This window comes from Prenolepis imparis, unplaced genomic scaffold (assembly GCF_030444845.1).
Source record: "Prenolepis imparis isolate NDT839.2.m4 unplaced genomic scaffold, iyPreImpa1.0 SCAF_9, whole genome shotgun sequence".
Taxonomy (NCBI): Eukaryota; Metazoa; Arthropoda; class Insecta; order Hymenoptera; family Formicidae; genus Prenolepis; species Prenolepis imparis.
This window is the reverse complement of record NW_028141167.1, coordinates 8,490,669-8,516,526: the sequence shown is the minus strand read 5'-3', so window position 1 is coordinate 8,516,526 and position 25,858 is coordinate 8,490,669. Positions and strand designations below refer to the sequence as shown.

The following is a 25,858-nucleotide window of genomic DNA, read 5'->3' as shown; positions in this document are numbered from 1 at the left end:
ATTTCAATTTTGAAAGGTTTTCGCGAAAATTAAGCAAACTATAAGTCATAGAGCATCGTGCCTAGGCGCGTTTTAAAGGTCTCTTCAAGGCCTACAAAACGAGCCCACAGAAAATGTTCTAGTGCTTATAGAGGCTTTAATTTTTGCAAAGTTTTAACGTTTTTCGTCAAAATTAAGCAAACTATAAGTCATAGAGAAACGGGTCTTTAATATTTTTGTTTTTTAATAATATTTTTTGACAGAAATCAGCTTATTGAAGCGTTAATTTGCTAAATAAATTTTAAAGTAATAATATGTTAAAAATATTCTAATAGTGATATGTTGTAAATAATATGTTATAGTACCTTATCCGCGATTAATATATACATAATTTATGTATGCGCTGTATAGGGTCCGCCGCAACAAAGTATCGATTTTTAATATTTTAAGGCAAGCCAAAAATTCATCGCTTATATATTTTGATACTACATTGTTTGCAGAATATTTTGATACCCAGTAGACACCAGCGTACATAATACAGCGCATACATAAATTATGTATATTAAATAAAAGAATTTGTACGCTAGTGTCTGCTTGGTACCAATTACCAAAATATTCTGCAAACAATGCACTATCAAAATAAATAAGCGATGAATTTTTGGCTCACCTTAAAATATTAAAAATCGATACTTTGTTGCCGCGCACTCTATACAGCACATACATAAATTATGTATATTAAATAAAAGAACTTGTACGCTGGTGTCTGCTTGGTACCAAAATATTCTGCGAACAATGTACTATCGAAATATATAAGCGATACATTTTTGGCTCACCTAATATTTTAAGACGAGCCAAAAATTCATTCAGAATATTGTCGTATCAAGCAGATACCAGCGTACAAATTCTTTTATTTAACATACATAATGCACGCGTTATGTGTGCGCCATTTGTTTCTTTATATCATGTATTATTTAATAAAATTTCAAATAAATTCCAAACTTAGAAGAAAAAAATGTTTTCGTCGATGCATAAAAGTGAAATTATATACTGATAAATATAAATATACATGTCATTGTTAATCTAAGAATCACATAAAATTGTGTGTTACTGTAAAGTTCCGCTGATCTCTTTGTAAAATATATTCTTCTAATAATTCAGAAATTAATTTTTAAGCACATTAAAAGATATATTACTGCTCGTGAAATGCACTACTCACACTTCTTGGCAAAATACAATCTTCTATAACTTAAACGTGATTTTTCAAAAATATCTAAAGGCGCACATTGCTGCTTATTATGTAAAGTGCACTTATATCTTCGCGACATATTTTCTTCGAATAATTCAAATGAATTTTCAAGGGTATTAAAAGTCGCGTATTACTGTACAACTGTACATCAATTATTGTATACATAAATCTGCTAAAAGCATGCAGAATGCATTTCAGATATATGATTGTCAAATATGAAGATAAACAAGAAATTTCATGACGTGTCGCATGAAAAGCGAGAAATTTTATGACGATAAATTTGTTTAAGAAATTCTGTACATTATATATACGACCGACAAACGGCATCAAGGTTTCGCGTACAGGAAATGACTAGGAAAAAATAATTTATTTTTGTTGATAATGAAATTCCGAATAGGGTCGTAAGGCCGAAACATCCTCAGCGTTGCTTTTGCCATATAGTATCTTTCCGACCTTTGAGAAGTACGTTTCAGTGCAATACTGTCCTCCCCGAAAGGTAAAATATCAAAGATATTAATTTTTTTTTTTATAAAAAAGTACGAGCATATAGGCTTTGATATTTCCCGCACTTTTACTTTCATTCGTAATTATTTTTCTATTTTTATCTATTTTTAAAATATCCAACAATTTTATCACTCACGCGTCCAGCTAAAATTTCATTTTTCAGAGAACTTTCAAATAGCTCCATCAGTTTCTATACGTATGATATAATTCACCAAAATACTTATATAAAATTATAAAAAATTATATATATAAGATAAAACTTTGATATTTTGTATAAAACCGTAATCTTCTTATGTCATGTAACCTCATTTTAATTTTGCTGCTATAACTTCTCAGCAAAGACGTAATAATTATTAATTATAATTGAAAATTTATGATTGTTACTATCAAATGCTACCAAATGATAATTAATTTCATATAAAAATATCCATATATGAATTCTTTGGGTTCTTTTTGTCGGCAGGAGCATTATAATCGTGATATATTACCATGAAAGAAACTAAAGAAGAGAAAAGTACTAACAATGAAATGGAAAAGCGATCTGTAAGATGGGCTGTTGTCCTCTTTTACATATATCTTCATGTGCTCGGAATAACAGGGATATTATTTTTATTCACCAGAGCTAAATGGGTAACAGTATTCTACTGTGAGTATATGACATTCTTATTGCATATAGAACTATGATTGAAAAATTGTGTGTAAATAAAATTAATAATTCTCTATAAGATCAGTTTTTTAAAATTATTGAAATAAGAATCTTATTGTGCAAACAAAACAGACATTGTCAGTTGTAATTGTTGCAACTAAGTATTGCGTTAAACAAAATATATAAAATTCGAATATATTCTTCAAATAAAACTTTCTGCTGATATATATATATATATATATATATATATATATATATATTCTTTTCGCAACATGTAAATTATATTCTCCCCTGATGATTATTTAACGAATAATCTTGCCGGTTTCAGTTTTATTCCTTGTTACGATCACTTCCATAGGATTGACAGCTGGTGCGCATAGATTATATGCACATGCAACTTTCGCTGCTACATGGCAACTTAAATTCTTTATTATGCTATCACACACTCTTGCTGGCGTGGTAAGTTAAAAGTTTACATGTTAATTAAATATTTATATTGACATCCGATATTCAATATTGTATCAATTAATAAAAAATACCTATAATAAAAATTCTAGAATAAAAGATTTTTTTATATAGTATTGATTTTTTATATATTATTTTATATAGTATTGAAAGTATGTCTTATATCGGATACAATAAAGAATTCGATTAATAAAAAAATTTTGGGGAGTTAAGTTGTACCTTTTAAAACGCAAAGTCATGATTAATGATATGTACATATATTAAATGCAAAGTAATGGTTAATGATATGTACATATATTAATAAATAATAAATAATACTTGATATATATAATACGAGAAAATATATATAAAGAACAATATTGTAAGTATTTTTTATATCATGGCAGTAATACGTATTATTTTTACAATACTATATAAAATAATGATCGCATGGTATAATTATCATCCATTTATGACTATTCATTCATCCATATGTGACTGTTACTAATGTAATTAAAAGTGCCATGTTCATTATTCCAACATTATGTGACGCACAATAATAAACATGCATGTTTTGTTATATAATTAATCATGATATGGATTAATATATATCTAAATAGATCAATGCAATATTAAACATAAGCATTTATATAGTAGAGAATGACTATATAGAAATTATACTAGCTATAAAGAACTTCAATCAAATTTCGTGAAAATTTTTTTATCTATTATAGCATTTACTTCAATAGGTTTTTTGATATTAAAAAAAAAATATATAATAAAAATATAAATATAAATAAAAATATAAATTATGAAAGTAGTCATAAATATCTGCCTGTTTTCAGGGTCCGATACACGACTGGGTGTTTTGGCATAGAATGCATCACAAATATTATGGTACTGAGAAAGATCCGTACAATCACAAGAAAGGTTTTCTTTATTCTCATTTCATTAGCAATTTTTTATCAGCACCCTCTGATATTGAAACGTACGCGAGAGATATCGATATGCGTGATGTAGAAGCGGATGGATACGTTTGGGCGCAACGAAAGTATGTCCTATTTTTCGATATGGCTCAAATTTTATATAAAAATTTTATATAGAACATACAGCACATTTTTAAAAATAAAAATAATACTAAAAATGTTTAAAAAATAATACGGTGGAAATATTTGGCAACTTATACATACACGGAGAGAATTTTCTCTTAGAATTTACCCTAAAAATCATGGTAATCATGGATGGGACAATATGGTATGGAAAGAATTTTATGAGAATTTCTCTGATTAATATTTATCACAATAAAAATAATAATATCTATCACAATAAAATATAAAACATGTTTAATTAATTTTACTAAACTGCATGGTAAAATTACTCAAACATGTTTTATATTTTATTGTAATAGATATTATTATTTTTATTGTGATAAATATTAATCAGAGAAATTCTCATAAAATTCTTTCCATACCATATTGTCCCATGATTACCATGATTTTTAGGGTAAATTCTAAAAGAAAATTCTCTCTGTGTATGTGTGTATTTATAATACAATTTGGATTTAAACACAGTAATATGCTGGCTAAGATGCGGAAAATTCTACATGTATAATTACATATGTATACATAATTTTTTATATATAAATTTTTTCCTGGGCATACATTATTTATATAATCTGTTATTACATTCTGTTACATAATAATATATTTTTATTAATTTATAATGTACTAAAATAAGTATATATGTGCATAGGCTCTATTGGATACTGTTCATCTTGTTCGGACTTCTGTTACCTATAAACGTACCTTTAGAATATTGGGGTGAATCGTTGGCTAATTGTTTTTTGATTATTGGAGCAGCACGATTGATGCTAACAACGCACATTTCTTGGCTCGTCAATAGCGCCTTACTAGTTTGGGGCTTAGAGAGAGGAACTAAGTTAATATCTATTTTTTATACCATCTCGCTTTTCTACAAACTCTTCTTCAAAATACCAAAAAGTCACCCTACCATCATTATTGATAAAGATGGTATAAGTAGCATTTAACAAAATCTGACGAGAATATTTTACTATAAATGCTATGTATGAATTATTATTTCAAAGATAATACAATATGCATTCTCTGAATTTAAATCGTTTTATTTTTTAAATTAAATAAAAATGTTATATGTATAATAGAAATCTTTGTAATTATATGTATATGATGTAATCTCATAATGTAGTTTCTCGTACATTTTAGTAATGTACTTTTCTCTCCATTTAATATATATTAATAAATATATTAATAAAACATATTATATATAATCTTAGAAATAATTTATAGTAAAAATCTTTATTGATAAAAATTTCCTATATATAGAAGTATATTTCTTGTTTCATTTTATTTTTCTTGTGACAAATCATCACATATTTTATATATCTTCTTGATATATATTCTTCATAAAATTAATAGTATAATCTTTTACTTAGCAAGTTGATTTCACTCGATTCTGACAACTGGCATTTTTTTTAGATTCCCAGTGGATGACAATTCTGTATTTTTCCTTTCAAAATCTTATTGGCTGAATTATCATTATATGCTTCCATGGGACTGGAAGAATGATGAGTTTGGAACTTATGAAACCGGCTTTGCTACGTTCATTGTTAAGATGTGGCGCGAACTTGGATTCATCAATGAAATGAAGTCCGCTACCAGTGAGGATGTGCGAAACGCTCTTTGCAAAATTGCCACGTCGGACACAACATTAAAAGAAGCTCTAACAGAAATACAAAGAAACGCGGAGGCAACCGCTTATAGAGAGAAATTAATGTTTCATCACTAGGAAGATAATCGCAAGAGTTTCGCGAATCAATATATTTAATAATATATAATTAAATTTTTGTTTAATTTAAAATAAAGTAAACTTCAATTAAAATAGTAAACATTTTGAAGATATGATAGTATACAAAACAAACATCTAATTAAAATTGTAGGATAATACTAAATATAACACCGATTCGGCCGTGACATATTAATTCTGAAATAAAATGTATAATCCATTGAAAAATAAATTTGACAAATAAGAAAAAAGATTAATCATTGAACTGAAATACCGAATAATCGCCATACTTTGTAATGTCATAGAATCTCTTGCAACTGACTATATGACAATTTACTTATAAAAGCAAAGTACAGATGTTAAATAAAAAGACACAGCAATGTGCAATGTGTCTTTTTTTACTTAAAAATATACTTTTATTAAACATTTTAATTTAATTATTAATATGAGAATTTATTGTGTATAATAGAGTAAAAATCATGCGTCTGTTTATATTTAACAATAATATCAATAATTTTGTGTTCTTATAGCGACACAATCGCGACATTTGTTTTTTATGTTTACTAGAACAACACAGCGTCGCTAAGCGTGCGCCATCCTCGATTTTATATAAAAAAATGAAATGTTTATATAAAATTTGTTTAAACTTGATTAATATTTATTGAGAAATCAGCTGATTAAAGCATTAATTTGCTAATTAAATTTTAAAATAATAATGTTACAAATAATATGTTATAATACTTTAAACTCGAATAATATTTTTTGACAGAAATCAGCTGATAACAGTCAAAAGATATTAAGCGAGTTTAAAGTACTGTTACATTTTATTTAAAACATTATTTTATAATTTTTATTACATACTATTATTTTAAAATTTAATTAACAAATTAACGTTTTAACCAGCTGATTTCTGTCATAAAATATTAATAAAGTGTTAATTTGCTAATTAAATTTCAAAGTAATAATATGTTATAAAATGTAAAATAATATGTTGTAAATAATATGTTGTAATATTTTATCCTCCATTAATATTTTTTGACAGAATTCAGCTGATAACTGTCAAAAACTCGATGTAGTCATTATCTCGATTATCAAAAGATTCTTGTAGAAAATTCTATTTTTTTTGTTCTCTGTTATATATTTAAATAATAAATTTTTATGCATTGCAAGTCATATACTTTTATGCATGCATTGCAATCAACACATATAAAAATATATTAATTAATTATGCATAAAAATATACTATTTAAATCTTTAACAGAAAGTGCGAACAAAAAAATAAAATTTTCTACAAAAATCTTTTGATAATCGAGATAATTTCTAAAAACGGCAAGTTAAGGAGATTCTCGCAAGTAAGCCTCTTTTCCGCGATGCTGATCGACTGTCTCGATTCGCATTGTGCGTTATATTCCTAGCATCGAAAAGCTGTCATCGCGAGGATTAGCAGTTTGACAGTTTGTTTAAAATAAAATAATAATATGTTTTAATACTTTAAATTCGATTAATATTTTTGACAGTTATCAGCTGATTTCTATCAAAAAATATTAATCGCGGAAAAAAAGTATATATTATAAGTACATATTATATTATTTACAACATATTATAATTAAAATAATAATATTTTGTAAGTAATATAATATGTTATAATACTTTATCTGCGATTAATATTTTTTGACAGACATCAGCTGATAACTGTCAAAAATATTAATCGAATTTAAAGTATTAAAATATATTATTTAAAACATTATTTTATTTTATTTTATTTTGTTTAAACCGTCAAACTACTAATCCTCGCGATGACAGCTTTTCGATGCTAGGAATATAACGCACAATGCGAATCGAGACAGTCGATCAGCGGAAAAGAGGCAACAATACTTGCGAGAATCTCCTTAACTTGCCGTTTTTAGAAAGGGACTAGAACAACACGATTAGAACAAGCGCGATTTTTTTATTTTATGTTGAAAAGTATGATACAGAAATCAGCTGATAATTGTCAGAAAATATTAATCAAGTTTTAAGTACTGTAACATTTTATTTAAAATTTATTATTATTTTAATTTATATAATATTATTTTAATTTATATAATATACATAATATTATTTAAAAATTTAATTAGCAAATTAACGCTGTAATCAACTGATGTATGTCAAAAAATATTAATAAAGCGTTAATTTGATAATTAAATTTTAATATAATAATATGTTAAAAATATTAAAATAGTAATATGTTGTATATAATACGTTATAATACTTAATTCTTGATTAATATTTTTTGACAGAAGTCAGCTGATAACTCAAAAATATTGACCGAGTTTAGAGTAGTTAATATTTATCAAAAATCATTAATAAATCTTTTCATCAATAAAATCGTAATTAGTCTCGATGTTGTGATTATCTCGATTATCAAAAGATTTTTGTTGAAAATTTTATTTTTTTGTTCGCACTTTCTGTTAAAGATTTAAATAGTATATTTTTATGCATAATTAATTAATATATTTTTATATGTGTTGATTGCAATGCATGCATAAAAATATATGACTTGCAATGCATAAAAATTTATTATTTAAATATTTAACAGAGAACAAAAAAAATAGAATTTTCTACAAGAATCTTTTGATAATCGAGATAATGACTACATCGAGATTAATTACGATTTTATTATGAAAAGATTTATTATTATTTTTTGATAGAAATTAGCTACGTTAAACTCGGTTAATATTTTTGACAGTTATCAGCTGAATTCTGTCAAAAAATATTAATGGAGAATAAAGTATTACAACATTATTATTTAACATTTTATAACATACTTTGAAATTTAATTAGCAAATTAACACTTTATTAATATTTTATGACAGAAATTAGCTGATTAAAACGTTAACATGTTAATTAAATTTTAAAATAATAGTAAGTAATAAGAATTATAAAGTATCATGTTTTAAATAAAATGTTACAGTACTTTAAACTCGAATAATATCTTTTGACAGTTATCAGCTGATTTCTGTCAAAAAATATTAATTGCAGATAAGGTATTATAACATATAATTTACAACATATTACTATTTTATTTTTTACAACATATTATTTCAAAATTTAATTATTAAATTTTTGCTTTATTAATATTTTTGACAGTTATCAGCTGATTTCTGTCAAAAAATAATAATCACAGATGAGACATTATAACATATTATTTACAACATATTACTATTTTTATATTTTAAACATATTATTATTTAAAAATTTAATTAGCAAATTAACGCTTTATTAATATTTTTTGACACAAATCAGCTGATTAAAGCGTTAATTCGCTGATTAAATATTGAGATAATGATATCTTAATATCTTATAGTTTTTTTAACTCGATTAATTTTTTTGACAGTTATCAACTAATTTTTGTTAAAAAATATTATTCGAGTGTAAAGTATTATGATATATTATTTACAACCTTATTATTTTAATTTCTTTAACATAATTTTATTTAAAAATTTAATTAGTAGATTAATGCTTTAATCAGCTGATTTCTGTAAAAAAATATTAATCATGTTTTAATAAACTTTATATTATTTGTTAATAAACTTTAATAAACTTTATATTATTTTTTAAATATCTTTTTAATAAAACCAAAGAATAGCGCGCTTGTGTTTTTCCAGTTCCTCTCTAAAAAAAAGGCATATTATTGATTCTTGAAAGTCTCGCTCGAAAATTTCGAAATGTATTGTTGCCTCTTTTCTGCGTTGCTGATTGATTCTGTCGTTGCGCTTATTTCGTGAGCGGCTGTCATTGCATATTTTGACAGTTGTGTGTCGTGTGGGTTAATAATGTATTGAAAGTTATATATATCAAGGGATTTTGTGTATATAATTGCAATTATCAAGTAAATTGTTAAAATCTGAAGAATACGTGTTTATATTAATTTTATGATGGAGTGGTTTCGATTATAGTTTCAATCGCAAAATTAATAAATATTTATTTTTCAGATTTTAACAATTTACTCGCTAATTTCAATTATATACACAAAATCCTTTGATACACATAACTTTCAATACACTATTAATCCCTAGATGCACACAACTGTCAAAATATGCAATAACAGCTCACGTAATAAGCGCAATGATAGAATCAATCGGCAACGCGGAAAAGACGCATCAATACATTTCGAGATTTTCGAGAGAACTTCGAGACTTTCGAGAATCAATAACATGTCTTTTTTAGAAAGGGATTATATTGGACGAATAAATGTTTGTAATGTGATTTAAATATCAAGAACTAGAACTAGAATATAAAAACAATTATAAGCAGTTTTGGTAAACAGGGAACATTAAAATTTGTAGTATAAGTGAGATAATATTAACTTGAAGACGAATGCATCAATCAGTATCAAAGCGATTTATTTATAGCAAATTAATTTATAGAAATTTGTTATGCTGTCTCTTTATATTTTTGATTCTGTTATTCTTGATTAATCTAAAATCTAAATCATCAATAATCTAGAATTTAAAAGCGTAAAATTGCGTTCCATAAATAAGATAATTTAATAAAAAAAAAAAAAAAAACTAAAGCTCCTTTGCGTTATTCTCCCATTACATATTACACGTTTTTCATGCGTGGTCATATGTAGAGTGAGAAAGAGAATGCAACACGACAAAAAGCAATGACATTATATCATATCATACTACACATGTCATTAGAGTAAAATATTTAAAAGAAAATTCTAGAAATAGTAGAGGAGTTCCATCCTGCCGAGATTTTTAGAATAGAGAGATACTGATGACTGTAAAAAATCACACAAGAATGCTATAATTAACGAAACATTCAGTTTTTTTTACGAGTATAGCATCACAAAATCATGAAAGGCGTTTTTATTTACACAATTTTGTGCATATAGAACAAGTGAATAATTTCGATTGAAAGAAATTTGATTTTTCTCCTTTTATATTACGTTTTTACATTTCAAAGTTATAACTAACAAATTTTTCTTGAATTTTACGTTGTCCTAACTGATATCAAAGAAATAATATCTTATTATTAGTATAAACGTCATTATATATCATTAAGTCGCAAATTACATAATTGATAATTATGCTCGCTTTGATTTACGCAATCCTGTTTATTATTATCAACGCATAAATATTTTTACATTCACAAATTTCTTCCCTTTAAACACAAATAATTTATTATATAAATAAATTACATCCATTGATATCTATAAACTAATATAATAAGTGCGGAAAATTACTAAATGAAAAAAATTATAAAATTGCAATGTATTCAATGTATAAAGAAACAAATAATATTTTATCGCATCACAAATAAAATAAAAAATCAAAAAATTTCCGTATCTATAACATGTGCAAAAAAAGAAAAGAAGTAAACATAAAACATTTGCAGACATTTCACGGATATTTTATAATTGTTATAATATTTATAATTGATTTTGATAAGATGATATATCCATATTAATATCAGATTCATGCATTGTGAAACGAAGTATTTATTTTGATCGAGAACTTTCATTTTAGTCATATAATAATTGTGCAAAAATTTAGTCATATAAATTAGTAAAAACTATTTTTTTGTGTATTGATACCTGTATATATACCAAGTACTATAAATATCATTAATATACTAAATTAATAGTTTTAAAAAATTAATAGATATTTTATCTGCAAAGGGGCGATAGCGAAATTTAATGATTTTAATTTATATTACTATATTTTTCTTTTCTCTTTTTTCACCGCAGTCATCATTGTACGCATTATCTTAAAGTACAAAATTAATACATTTTATTCCAATTATATCCTGTTTTCTCCATATCATACACGTATACATATATATATATATATATATATATATGTATATATCCCCGTTGTAATTGCGCATTAAAAATTGTACGAATAATACAAACTATTCGATAATTACGTAATATAATTCGAATACAAAATTCGATTTAATGCTACTTCAAAAGCAAATGGAAATATTTTATCCGAGTGCATCGAATACTATCGATATTATATAAACGATGACGCTTCCCGAATCAAACCCCTACCCAAACCTTCCGAGACTATATTATATGGAACCTGCCAAATAATTATGCAACGACACGTTGAACGCGATGTCGAAATGCGGGTCCTGCAAGGTCGTCTTAATCAAATGCACTCTTTATAGATCGTCGTAAAATCTATACAAATGAATAGTCATCGTGGATAAATGTGAAAATAACTTTACATTCGAAAGAACCTCACACGCGCATGATTTTACTGTTCCTTCGTGTTATGGTGCGTAATTGTCGCCTCATTCCTTTCTTCTTGCGTTTGATCCTTGTCACCCCAACCCCATAATTCGTGGCTGCCATCGCCCGTTCTCTCTACTCGTTTCTTCACCATATCCTCAGACACACTCTTCAAATCGTAAGCCCAACCGATCTTTGCGAAGAAATCAATTAAGGCTGTCGTGAAGTTGAATGTATAGTTGCCAAACTCGGCTGTCTTGTAATCCCAAGGAAACGTGTGATGGTAATTGTGCCAACCCTCTCCAAGAGCGACTATAGCGACGGTTTTATTTTCTGACGGATTGATGTATCTATATCAGATAGGAAAATATAATATTAATCAATTACCATAATATTAATCTTTCACAAGCGTGACAAAAAAGTAAGCAATTATTTGAGAAGTAAAGATAAATAATGGAGAATTCGAGATAAATCTTTGAAAAGAATCAATAAATGATATATAAAGTTCGATTTGTGCTGTGCTTTAATTTGTTAATACTATCAATACTAACCTATCATATGGTTTGTTGCCGAAAAGATGTGCTGCGGAATTTACTAGCCATGTCATATTTAACGTGAAGACATAACGGAAAACAGTGGGAATGAAGTAAGCGTTCCTCCACGTCTCGTTCCAACATACGACCGGAATTATAGTCGGTAAAACAAAGCACATCAATGGCATCAGCACGACATAATATCTGAAATAAGCCAGAATTTATTTTTGGTATACGTTTATCACCAAAGAGACATAATTCATGATTGACACCGACATACATACTTTTTTTGAAATGCCAATATAGGGTCGCTCTCGAGATCACTTAAGTCGACTCCCTTGCCCTTTTCCCTGACTTCTGGATGCTTCCTGCAAAGTAACCAACCTACATGCGCGAAGAAGAAACCTCTCTTAGCGTTATGTGGATCGGCATCGGTCTCGCTGAATTTGTGGTGAACTCTGTGATCTCTGGCCCAGTCGATCGCAGCATCCTGGGGGGGGGGGATTTCACAAAATTATACATTATTATCGATATTGATATAAAAGTCTATAATATATTTCGCCTGCGCAAAGCGAAAATAATATACTTCCGTCATTCAATTTGCATATATTCTGCGCATTGTTTCCTATATTTATATATCTCTTTCTCGCGTTATGAATAAAAATACTGAATATGTTCATGTCCTATCAATAAAAAATTGATCCATCGTGGAAATAATATACATTCTCGAGTTTATAAAGAATGATATTTTTTTTTCTATAACAACGCGAATCGCTTGTTTAGCCAATTTCTAATGACGCAGCGCAGATTATACTATTTTTCCATTACCTACACGCGACGCGTGTTTTATGCTCGACATCACCGCATCGATATGAATTCTTTACGCTTTATTAGCTGCAGAAAAGAGTCGATTCTACTTATTCATAGCTCTATTCGATTGATTATTATATATTGTTAAATATATATCTAGTAAAATCAATGAAATTCTTTTCTTAGCAAGTTTTTAACATTCTATTTTGCTATAAGAGAATTAATTATCAAATCATTCGATATATCCTACTTTTCGCAAGTATTCTTATTAAATCTCTCAATTTTAATTTTCTGCGAAAACTTGATTACGCACCTGAAAAGCTACAGTATTGAAAATCATGAGCAGCAACTGCAGAGGCCACTTGGCTTTGTAGGATCTGTGTGCCCATAATCTATGAGCTCCGGCTGTAATTCCGAACCCGGTACATTGGTATAAAAAGATTGCTGTAATCAGGAAAATCACGATATTAAACGCTAATTTGTTATCTTCCTCGATGACGAGCTTCATCAAATTTTAAAATAATTTTGAAGCGAATTATATATCCGAAATGCAAAATTGACAATGCGAATCAGAAAATTATTTACAATTTACACATAATATTGATAAAATAATTATATGATAATAATTACAATAATGACAATATAATTTCAAAAATAGTTGTATATTCTAAATCTAATAAATAAAAATCTTGATATATTTGTAAAATTATATGTATACTATATGTATGACATTATTCTCAGTTTTGAAAAATTTAACTTCTGAAATTTATTTATTTTTTATTTATTTTTTATTTACATCTAATTTATTTTTAATTTATTTTATTTATTATAATATGATAGAAACAAGAGAAGATAATCTTCGTCATTTTGTAATTGTAGTCATTCACTATTAAAATTATATATTTAGTTTTAATTTTTGATAAAACTATCTTAGATATAGCAAGATAAAACATTTAGCAATAAAAACATAGAACAATTAAAAACATTGATCTAAAGAACATATCATAGATATTGAAATAAAATCGATTCTCTTACCGAAAATGATGGTCGCCAATTTGGCGGACGTGAAACATAGATAAGCTCCGTAAAGAGCTCCGAGATGTAATAAAAAGAAGACCCCCACGTTTCTCCATACGATGTGCCTAACATATTTTGGTTTTTCTTTAAGTTCTTCCTTCAATTGCGGTTCGGTCAAAGTTTCGTCCTCTAAGAGCACTTCCGTAGGTGTGCTGGTTATATTCGGTGCCATGTTTACTTAAAAAAAACCTGTTAACAACGTGAAAAATCTCTATTTAGCATTTAATTTCTTATAAAGCGTTTTAATTTTTTTTAATAAACACTAAATCTTGCCTTTTGACAATCACGTCTAAAAATGTATTAAAACTTTTTAACTCATGTTATTATTCATTAATTGTTTAGATTCTCTCGTTTGTAACTTTATTTTTTAATTTCTTAATTTTTAAATTTTTTTTAAATTTCTTATATTGCTCTCTTAAATATAAAAAAATATTTGCATGATTAATTTAATTACAATTTCTAAATTTATAAAAATTATAAAAATTTACAAATTATAAAAATTACAAATTTGGATACAATATATTACACTGTTCAATAAAAAATGGTTTTTTTTCGAACACCGAAACGAGACTAATAGTCGTTTCTTATAGTTTTTTTGGACACTGAACACGAATCTGGTTTCCAAATTTCTCCATTACAATTTTGAGAAATTTGCAACTAAAGTTGCAAAAGAGGACTATTTTCACGAACTTTGTCATATTATAGCTACAATATGTGACGTGCTGGAGAAGTTTTCTTTCTTCTCAAAATAAAGTATATTGTTAGGACTTTCAATCCTCTCAAAAGGAATTTTCGGTGTCGGTTATGGTTAATAAAATATCCATGGTTAAATGTGAGGTGTATTGCGGAAATTAGCTATGACTCCGTCATTAACAGCTAACTTCTGCAATACATTTCATATTTAACCATGGATATTTTATTAACCATAACTGATACTAAAAATTCCTTTTGAGGGTCGAAAGTCCTAACAATATACTTTATTTTAATTGCAATAAAACTTTTCCAGCACGTCACACATTGTAGCTGTAATATGACAAAATTGGTAAAAATAGCCCTTTTTTGCAACTTTAATTGCAAATTTCTCAAAATTGTGACGTGATGGAGAAATTTGGAAATCAGATTCGTGTTCAGCATTCAAAAAACTATAAAAAACAACTAGTCTCGTTCCGGTATTTTTTTTTTAACAGTGTTATCTACGAAATTATTAGCTCTTTTTTTAAAAAGGTTTTAAAATATTATAGTTTACGAGGATCGTCATATCAAGAATAGAACTCCTTTGACGAGACTGCCGCGATGATAATCATATTTGCACGTGGCCCATTATTCAATGGAGCTAATGTAGTTCACGTCATGGCGTAATTATAAAGGTTCTGTTACAGTCGAAAGTTTTGCAAGAGTCGACAGAACAAACGACAATTATGGACGAAAGAACGAATAATTAAAATATATCAATAATGACAAATATATGAGTTCAGGACAAATACAAAATGTATGCTCTTATTTCTCTCTCTTTTTTTCTACTCATATTACGAACAGTACTTAAATATTAGCAGGCTTATAATTATCGCGTTTTACAATTACTATGAAAGGTAATACGACTCACGAAACGATTACATCAGTAGACGAAATATGTATTTTATAGTTTAAAACTAGCTGCGATTACATTAATCGTATTCGCTCGTTTAATTGATCATCAGTTTGCTCGGTAACAGCGAATTTCTCTCTCCAGAAAAAATAACACCTGTAAGACTTTCACCAATAGCGATGAGTTTTCAGCTGATATCAATTAAATCAGAAATTCACGTTGTTTAAAGGGCCCATATGCACTTCCACTTATTTAATATTCTTCAGAATACCTGCGATTAATAAATCACGTGTGTCACGTGTTTATATTATAAGTCCGGCATATTGATGAACTCGCGAAGAGAATGACTGTTCACACAGCATATTCATTATTCTAAAGATAATGAAGCAGGAACAGTTTTACATACATTAGTAATTACGGACAATGAGCAGAATTAATATAATTTGGATATGGATACTCGAATTTCTGCGCGTTAAAATTTTTTTTTATATTTTAGCAATTTATTCTAACCATCTTGAACTTAATTTTCTTATCAACTCGAATGCCCATCAAGCACAAACAGTTTCCGAATCGTCGGTGGATACTGAGACCGATCTATATACGTACACAGCCAGGTGTATCGTCGTACCGTAAACTTGCAGGCGTTGCCTTCAATTCCGCAAATATATGCGAAAACGTATATCCCCGCACGTGACCCAAGGATGCTAACCGGTCGAGGACCAACTATCGACTGCCGGCTGAATCCTCGACGAATGTCGTCCAGGCGCAGGCTCACCGAAACGCCGGCAAACACGATATTGTCGCCGCTTGCGCGAAAATATATCGAGTCGTTCTAGGAGAGCGCGATCAGCTGATCCTCGAGACAACCCCCAGTCACAGAGGATAAAATTATTATCTCGAATCAAAGTGACAAATTTGCACGAAAGAGAACCTATGATAGTGTACAAGATGCAATTCTTGCAATTTCTTCTCATCTTTATTTGTATGCACCAATTTAATTAATTTAATTAAAAGAAAAATAAAGACAGGACTAACATACGGGCAATTTTATAGAAAAATTACAGTATAAACAATATTTATCGCGCGATTAATAAATCACGTTTTGTGCAGCATGTATACATGCTAATGAGCAGAATGCTAATAATAATAGAAAATGACTACTCATACGATTACATTGGAAGGTTCAATGAGCTCACCTTTACCATTTTCTAAAGTCACGTGTAGAGAATAAACGTGCCAGCATTAATTGCAATAAAAGTTGTGTCTCGTTCTCTTTCAACATTTTAATGATATGTATATATATATATATATATATAAATTATTTATAAAGTCGCTATAGGAAACGTATTAATGACCTTTGTTTTATTTTCCGCACTTTCGTTTACGTAATCAATGGAATGTAAAAAAATATGCTATATTACTATCGCATTTCGTTCTTCAATATTCATAATTATGTGTCAGTTACACATTGATTTCTTTATTCTCAGTTAATCTCATATTTATACGGTATCGGTCTCGGCATTTCAGATAATTGCAAGGTTGAGGACACGGATTTTACACATACAAGAACTCAGTTTAAACGTACGCGACTATTGCCAAGGTTGTATAGGCGTCAGGGTCAATCGTTTCTGACGCAACGACCATTAAGTCAGTCTTTATCACGACGATATCGTGATATAGTAGCAGTAAAAAAAAAATTCTTTTTACAGTTGCATCTCATCATATACATATATGTATATGTGTATCGCGCGATCGTGCCGATACGGCACAATCATTCACCGACACGTATGTGATCAATTCGATATTCGATTCATTTTTTTTCCGGAAAATCTCCGAGTTGCTAGTTGCTAGATAGATAAACAAAAGTGTGATATAACTAATTTTTACTGCAACATGTCATAGTGAGATAGAAAAAAAACGATAAAAGAGATATGAATATAAATGTCATATCAAACTATTCGACTAACATTTAAATTTTTATTAAGACATAATTTATAATAGCAATAATAATAAACTTTAAATTTGTTAAACACTACATACATATATATATATATGTATATATATTTTTTTTAAATAATATTTATGAATTATAACAATGTAAAATTATTTTTTTAATATCGGATATGTGTGTGTGAGACACAAATATATATAATGCATACATTGCACAGACTGATGAAATTTAATCACAATATATTACAACTTTGCTTTGGTATATAACTACAATGTAACTTTAACTGGAGTGTGCTAATTAAAATAGAAAAATAGTGTTTTTTTTTAGAGAAAATATTATAAAGAAATTATTAATTTTGATCATAAAAAACCTATTGTTTATTTTCGAATTTCTAACGTAAGATAATACGCGAGATTATTCATTTGATATAGTAAGATAATTATATCCTTTAGTATGGCATTCTTCAAGACGATGAATATGACTTTGTTAGTGTGCAGATAATCACTGCAATATTATAGCAGTCTATAATAAATCAATGCACATTTTTCTTATCTAGTAAAGATGCATTCGTTGATATTAATTGATTGCGTGCATAATTCGAAATAATTTAATCAAGTAGTCTCGTATAACGAATGCGGTACATCTAATAGGAAAAAATTAATAGGAATATAATTTAAAAGTTAATAAGAACAATATTACGTATAATGTCGTAATGTTTATATTCGATTATATGAAATCAGTTCTGATGCAGGTAATTATTTTCTTGCCACCGTATTAAACTATTTCTAACATAAACAACATGCTGAAGAAACGTGTACTAATAGCTGACTTCCACGTATATCTTCGGTATTCATTGCGTAAACACTCATTGTCAGTGGTAACGTTTGACGCATGGTTATTGCATTTGCATATTACAAAGTGCCTATATAAAAATTTATTTGCAATCGACTTTGTCGCCTTTTTTTTATAGACAATTAGTCATATGATGCAACGAATGCTCATTTTTTCACCTGTACGATCACAAATTAGGAAGATATCTGTGCCAATGATTATTGTTAAATTCGTGTATTGCACAATATTTTTTTTTAAATGTCAAATATCTCTTAATAATATTGATTTAAATTTAAATGCTATTAAAATAATATCTTTTTGAAATCGTGTTTTTTTGACTAAAAATTATATTCTTTTTTAATTCTCGATTTTTAATGAATAACAATTAAAAAAAATAACAAGATTTTTATACGATATTCGACAGACAGATGGAAGATATCTAGTTTGAAACGAATCTCTGCTTTTTAAAATTTCATCAAAAATTACTATGTCATCTTTTTCATTCTAACATCTGGACCATTGAAAGTCGCTATAGGAAGCAGCGATCCTTAGGAAAACAATTCAGTTGCGTCTGACATGATACGAGCCGCCGATATAATCATACGAGACCTCAGCTGAGGTTGTCGGAGCCAATGAGATCGCATCATATGACTCTCGCCACCTGAAATTGGCGAATGGAGACGAACGAAACAAGACCAGACGCCACGCATTCTGCTCTTCTAACAAGTATTGACCGCGCGCCTGCGCCTATATTAGGTGACCGTACTGAACTACTGACATTGTGAGTTGTCCGACAATTAGTATCACCTGAGTGCAATTTAGAATCGTTTCGTGCCATATAAAAATAAATATCTCGACATATTGGTTTAAAAAAAAATATTTTTCTTGTCGCAGATATTTTTTTAAATATTTAAAATACTTTTAATTATATTTAAAAGGAAAAAAAATTATATATAATTACATACAAATAATCATAAAACATAATTATTATATAAAATATATATTTAATATATAATTTATCATATATTAAATTATATAATTTATTTTATATATATTTTACAATTATATTTAAGGGATAATATTATATAAATATATACGTGTATGCACGCGCATCACCCATGCATATACAATACATATATGCACGCGTGTGTGTACTGTGTGTGCTATATATTATTATTCGTATAAATATGTCATGTACACATATATATACACACACATATAAATAAGTCATCCGATGGATCACGCGATTGACGAGTGCAGAGATAGTTGATAGAAAAAGATATGATAATGCTAATTGAATCATAATTCATCAACAATTTCAAGTCCTATCTCACTGTTTGATAACCCGTGATATCGAGTTATTAGTAGTTCACGCGAAATCGTACGGATGACCACAATGCTTGACCCTTGCATCATGCGTGCATCGTACGATGCGTCATTCAACTTGATTCTCACGTACTCTGCGCAACGTATGCTGTTGTCACATGTATATGCATATATACATGTGGCGTGTGCTCGTACGTTACATAATCGTGACCAGGGACCAGAGAGCGGAAACGCTTTTACATTTGAGATAAGCCAAAAGTTTAATCTATTTTTTTTCTGTTTTTTCATTCATCTTTAATTCATCTTTAATCCATCTTTAATTCATAAGTCAACTTGCTATTCATGATGTTTACTCGCTTCTTTGATTTTTATATTAATTGCTTTCTTTATAACAGCAATATTTTTGCAATTTTATTCAAAGATTTTTTTTTCATGATTTTGTTTCATCAACGTTGCACACTCGTACAACCACGTGCGCGTGCGTGTCACGTAATCACTACGCCGGCAATGGTCTGATCGCATTGGTCTACGCGGCTCGTATGATCGCACATTCTGGCGTGCGCCATCGACTTACACATGTATACTCATATCTCACGGATTGAGTTTAGTTCGAACGGCTATGGATTTATAAATAGCTACGTTTTATTTATATATTTTTATAAGAGAGTTGGCTCATATTATACGACAACGATAAAAGTAAAGATAAAACACGATAAAATCTTCTATAAGTACGAAAGTATTTGTCTTTACATTGTAAGTTCAATATGAATGAATACATATTTATAGAAAAATATTTTGTCGAGTCTCATGTGAATAAACTTTTACACGTTCAAAAATTGTGCTTTTAATAACAAAAAGCCTTTGATAACGCTTAGTGTCATTCAATGTACACGTCGGCCGGCCTATCGTGGTATGCGTGTGTAAATCGTATGTTAAAGAATTACGTGTGTATAACGACGGCTTGTTTTATCTCACTTCCTCATGCGTGCACATTACATCACGTAAGGCGCGCAATCTGGCAGACACACCGGCTGATCACGCACTTGCGTGATGATACGAAGAAATGTGCAGATATTTTATTCTGCATCTATCGGTCACAGCTCGCGCCGGCGATCTTCGCATGACTATCGACAAATTTTTGAGCGTAAATTTTATAAATTTGCTCTATCTTTTTTTTTAAATATTTTATCTATGAGAATAAATTTGTATAAATTTGCGTTAAAAAGTATTTACAATATTAAATATCAACAATAGAGTAATAGTTTTATGTTTGAAAAATAACTTGTGCGTATTTAAAATTTTAAGTTTAAAATACGAAAAGATTTTTAAAATTTTAATTTGTATGGTAATTTAAAATGACTTAACTTTTACGCAATTAAATCTGAATTTGGAATAACTCTGAATGTATACATTACTCATATCACATTTGCAAGTAAAAAGGTAATTTATACTTGTATAACTTTTTTAAATTGTGTGCCAATAAGAGAGAAGGCAGTGACAAATAAAATAATTCAATAAAATTTATTTCTCTGAATTTTAATCAATTAATTTGACTTACTAATTTTATTAATTTTACTAGCCAAGATTGAAATAAGAAGAATATTGAAGAAAGAGAAATATATAAAAAAAATAACTATTTTTTCCATCCATACATAAAACAGTTAACGAATCAAAAATCAAAGTATATTTAATAAATAATTATATAATCCTTAATGTGTTTTCAAGCATGTGATATAAGCTCAACAAATTTGAATTTTTTGTTTATAGAATTTAAATTAATTCCTTGTAGCGTGTCGGAAAAACAAGAGTATTATATGAATCAAAGAGCCAATCGATCAACTCTAAATAAAAACATAAAAAATAAAAATACAATATACAAAAATTAAAAATTCGATAGGATCTCTTATTATTTAATAGTTTTATCTCAATCAATTATATAAAATCTTAGAATAAACGGACTTGATTTAATCATAAAAATAAAACGAAATTTTATGTTAAAGACCATGTTAAGCAATAAATTAATTAAGTATTTGTTGATACAATTTTAATTATTTGTGTCCGCAAGCAAGAAAAAATTTTCGAAAAAATTAAGAGAGTTATGAAATATATCTGCGATTTCAAATTCGTTTATCTTGATATTTTTCTTGTCTTTTGATATTATTCTTGATATGTTACAAGAAACCCTTCCGGGAATACAAACATGCACTTTCGCCAACATTACGAGTTACATCGCTTATTTAATGCAAACTCTCGCGTAAGCTCGATTGGACAGTTCGTGTATTCACGTAATCTTGTAACTTTTTAAACGCGGAAGTCTGAATAGTTGTTAAGAATAGTTGTTAAGTTATGCCGGCTATATAATTTATCTTCAAATATTATGCATAAATTTTTATGGTAACAATTTAAACGATTCAAAGTAATAATTTGAAGCAATAATCTTTTTCTACGAATTGCTGATACTGCATACTGTGACAAAATATAAAATACATGAAAACGAAACACAATTTTGTATATATAAGTATAATAGATCTGAATATATTTTGGAGATTTAATTTTTAATAATTGATTTCATGAAACAATTGTAGAAGTTCTAGAAAGGAATTAATCATCTTTGTGAGTTGAAAAGGAGAAACGATGCCAATTCCATTGCAATCAAATAATTTTAAATCAAATAAATAATTTAACTTTACATCTATCCTATCCCCAAAAAAATAGTGTAATAAAAATGAAAACATGAAAACAAAGAATATCGTGGAAGCCCAAGCGAAAGATAATGAAAGAAAGAACAACATCACTTAAATGCTAATTTTTCGAACAATGATAGACAATTTCGCTGATTGAATTATATCGCTATACATTACATCATTAAATTCTACATACTGAAATACGCGTTGTACTATTTTTTTTTTTTAACTATTTATAATAAATAATATTGAAATAAAACACCGGCGAGAGATATTAAACGTATCCAGTGATTATATTCGAGCAATTAGCTCCCCAACCCCCAACCCGATCGAACGAGTGCTCTTTATAGAGAGCAGTGTAACAGGAAATACTTATTTGCGTTGAAGAGAAATGACATGATGGGATTATTTTGTAAATGAAACTACGTTATTCTTTGCGATATATAGTGAAACATTTCGCAACAAAGCATAAACTTCAAACTTAGCAAGAATCGAACCATTCTACAGCTATAAAATAATATTTGCAAAATAATATAAATAATATTTTCTAGTAACAAAATGATTAAATCTAATTTAACAAACTCTAACAATTCAATATAACACATTTATAATTCTTTTAATATTATTATATTTATTTTTTTGACATTATGGAAATAATTAAATCTAATTTAATAAAATCTAATAATTAAATTTAATATAATATTTATATTTTTTCAATATTAATTATTCTTTTTAACATTGTGATATTAATACCTATTTCACTCGCCACCGTATACACTTTTAATAATATTCATTATTTTAGTCACGGTATCTAGTTTCGTTTCGTTTTTATATTTATGTAAAGTGTGAACTCGTTACACAGTAATAAAGTCCAACAGTCCATAGTTCCTTCTCGCATATAGTAAAACGATATAATAAAATGTATACATTTTTATGAATACACTTTTTTTATATTTACCGTCAAAAATATTCATACATTTTATTTAATTTGAATACAAGTATATATATATATATATATATATAACCAAGAATTGTATATATTTCCTGCTTTTATGCAAGTTATTTTTCAAAAACCGCACTCGCTCTTGTATTTATTTCACATATTATGCATTCGATTATAATCAGACAATGACAAAGCTATGGATATTTTAACAGCTAATGTATTATTGAAATTATCGAGAAACGTGCAACGTGACACTAGAATCTAGAATTTATGTAATACCGAGCTATTGATTAATCTATATGTTACTGTAAGATGTATTTTAAGAAAAATTAATTGATAATGATGGGTGAAGGCTTGAAACAGTCATTATTTTCGATTAATCAATTACTTTTTTCTTTTTTCTTATTATTTATTTCTTTTTTATGCAAGTTCGATATTGGATAAATTTCAAGTATTGTATTTTTGCACGTACCTTTCCCAATGATTTCAATAATATATTAGTCATTGAAATATCCACGATTATAATAATCTATCGTTCGATTATTAATCGAATAATTTTTGCATAATAAATCTGCGATATTTTTTGCGTTAACGTTTATAGATTATATATACGATAGTTGTTGTTTTTGTGACTTGCGTGTTTTCACAGTCTCTAATTAATTTCTATAAATCTGTACATCGATTTAAATGAGAAATAGGTAGTCACAGAATTCCATTAGCTGAGAATATACACGCGGTATTACGTTCATGATACAAAAGACCACCTACTCTCTTTTTCTCCTTCTCTCTTTCTCTATCTCTTTCTCGAGGGATATACTTAACAACAAAGAGAAATTGTTCAACCACGATTGAGATTGATTATGCGTGGGCGGGAAAAGCGCAACCTTTTGTAATGCAAACTACGAGAGTCTCTCGATAGGCACATATCATGTTAAGGCTGTTAATAAAGATGTATTTTTTGTTTCCATACGCAAAAACTGTTACGACTATATCACATTATATATTCTTTCTTTTTCTATATCGTATAAGAAAATAATGTATTCCAATTTGTGTTAAAGTGAGATTCTCTATTTTTGTTCTCTCCAATATATCTTTTATTATCGTTCTAACAATCTTTTTAAAAGTAATTTTCAATGTGTAACAAGTAACACATTCCCTACATTCCTTTTAATCTCTAATATCTTTTATTACCATCTTATTAACCTTAATCTTTTTGAAGAAACCGTCACGTTTTTTTAAATAAAAAAAAATATATAAAATATAAGAGCATGTTTTGTTTTGAGTTATTCTACAATAGTTAAAGGTTTCTCTTCAACACTTGAAGATTCATTGATAATATACATATAACATAATGCCAAATCGAAGTAGTCTATATTTATTATAGATTTTAAATATGTGTAAATTATTTGCAAATAACATTTTATCAGGAATAAAAAAATACAATAAAAGATTCGCGCGCGCGCATGCGTGTGAAAAGAAATTAATAAACTTTCTTACAAAAGTTATATTTTCAATGTGTATTGTGTATGTATGTGATGATTAATCTCTGTTCTATTGTAAATCTAAATATTCATATATAAAAAATATTTGTTAAGCAAAAATGAAACTAAAAGAAATATATTTCCCGAACAGCATATTTTTTCGAAAGTTAACATTTATAAAAAAAAAATTTACACGATAAATATTAAATCTTATCTATATAAAAGAAACACTGATATGTTTATACATGTACAATATATAATATATATTATATAACTGACACATTTCAATATATAAATAGTAAAAGTAATTATTTTGATGTCAAAATAACTATTTTTGCTACCTGGGTAATAAATTTAAGAAATTTTCATAAATAATATATATAAATTTAGACATAAATATAAAGTCCTGTAAAATGATATTCTGCTCTCCTAGTTGAAATTTCAGTGAAATTGTTAAAAAATCAGCACTTAACATGTTCTTTCACGAATGATGTAACAATTTTTAAAGATTTAATTTGACTTTTCTAATTTCATGATTATATATCATATTTTAGCTAAATTTATTTGCATGATTGATTATGTCATAAGCAAGAGTATACATGAATATCGAAACATAAAAACATAAAACTCGTGAAAGTCATAGCAAACGGAAACAAATATTATTCAGTCATTCTCTATAAGCATGTAAATATCTTCAGAAGCCCCAAAAATTTGCTTCAATTACAATGAATGACTAGCTTCGATATCTATACTCTGGATATCGTAATCAATA

The 25,858-nt window shown here is 27.7% G+C and overlaps 3 protein-coding genes across 6 annotated transcripts in view; 2 read left to right on the top strand and 1 right to left on the bottom strand.

The window, feature by feature from the left end:
• Positions 1–1,645: 1,645 nt before the first annotated feature.
• On the top strand, positions 1,646–5,890 carry LOC145940809 (acyl-CoA Delta-9 desaturase-like). Of its 2 annotated transcripts, XM_083046384.1 has the most exons (6): positions 1,646–1,721; positions 2,193–2,375; positions 2,704–2,834; positions 3,665–3,870; positions 4,572–4,757; positions 5,333–5,890. In XM_083046384.1, exons 2-6 carry the CDS (start codon positions 2,219–2,221, stop codon positions 5,640–5,642), a joined length of 990 nt encoding a protein of 329 aa, XP_082902510.1. In that variant the 5' UTR covers positions 1,646–1,721; positions 2,193–2,218; the 3' UTR covers positions 5,643–5,890. The 2 variants fall into 2 exon arrangements, with proteins under 2 accessions (XP_082902510.1, XP_082902511.1); XM_083046385.1 differs by lacking the exon at positions 4,572–4,757.
• Positions 5,891–10,007: 4,117 nt separating this feature from the next.
• LOC145941119 (acyl-CoA Delta-9 desaturase-like) overlaps positions 10,008–25,858 on the bottom strand; it is a 16,242-nt gene continuing 391 nt past the window's right edge. The window contains exons 1-6 of one of the 3 annotated variants that reach the window (XM_083047001.1): positions 16,499–16,618; positions 14,244–14,474; positions 13,522–13,652; positions 12,683–12,888; positions 12,417–12,602; positions 10,008–12,215 (exon numbers count right to left, since the gene is read on the bottom strand). In XM_083047001.1, the coding sequence (XP_082903127.1) occupies positions 11,891–12,215; positions 12,417–12,602; positions 12,683–12,888; positions 13,522–13,652; positions 14,244–14,457 (1,062 nt within the window). In that variant the 5' untranslated portion in view covers positions 14,458–14,474; positions 16,499–16,618 and the 3' untranslated portion in view covers positions 10,008–11,890. Of the gene's footprint in view, positions 12,216–12,416; positions 12,603–12,682; positions 12,889–13,521; positions 13,653–14,243; positions 14,475–16,476; positions 16,619–25,858 lie in introns of those variants that run through there. The other 2 variants (XM_083047000.1, XM_083046999.1) reach the window with 2 other exon arrangements.
• Positions 19,411–25,858, top strand: part of LOC145941117 (glutamate receptor ionotropic, delta-2) — a 27,361-nt gene continuing 20,913 nt past the window's right edge. The window contains exon 1 of the mRNA XM_083046998.1: positions 19,411–19,433. The gene's annotated coding sequence lies outside the window, so the exon portion shown is untranslated. The remainder of the gene's footprint in view (positions 19,434–25,858) is intronic.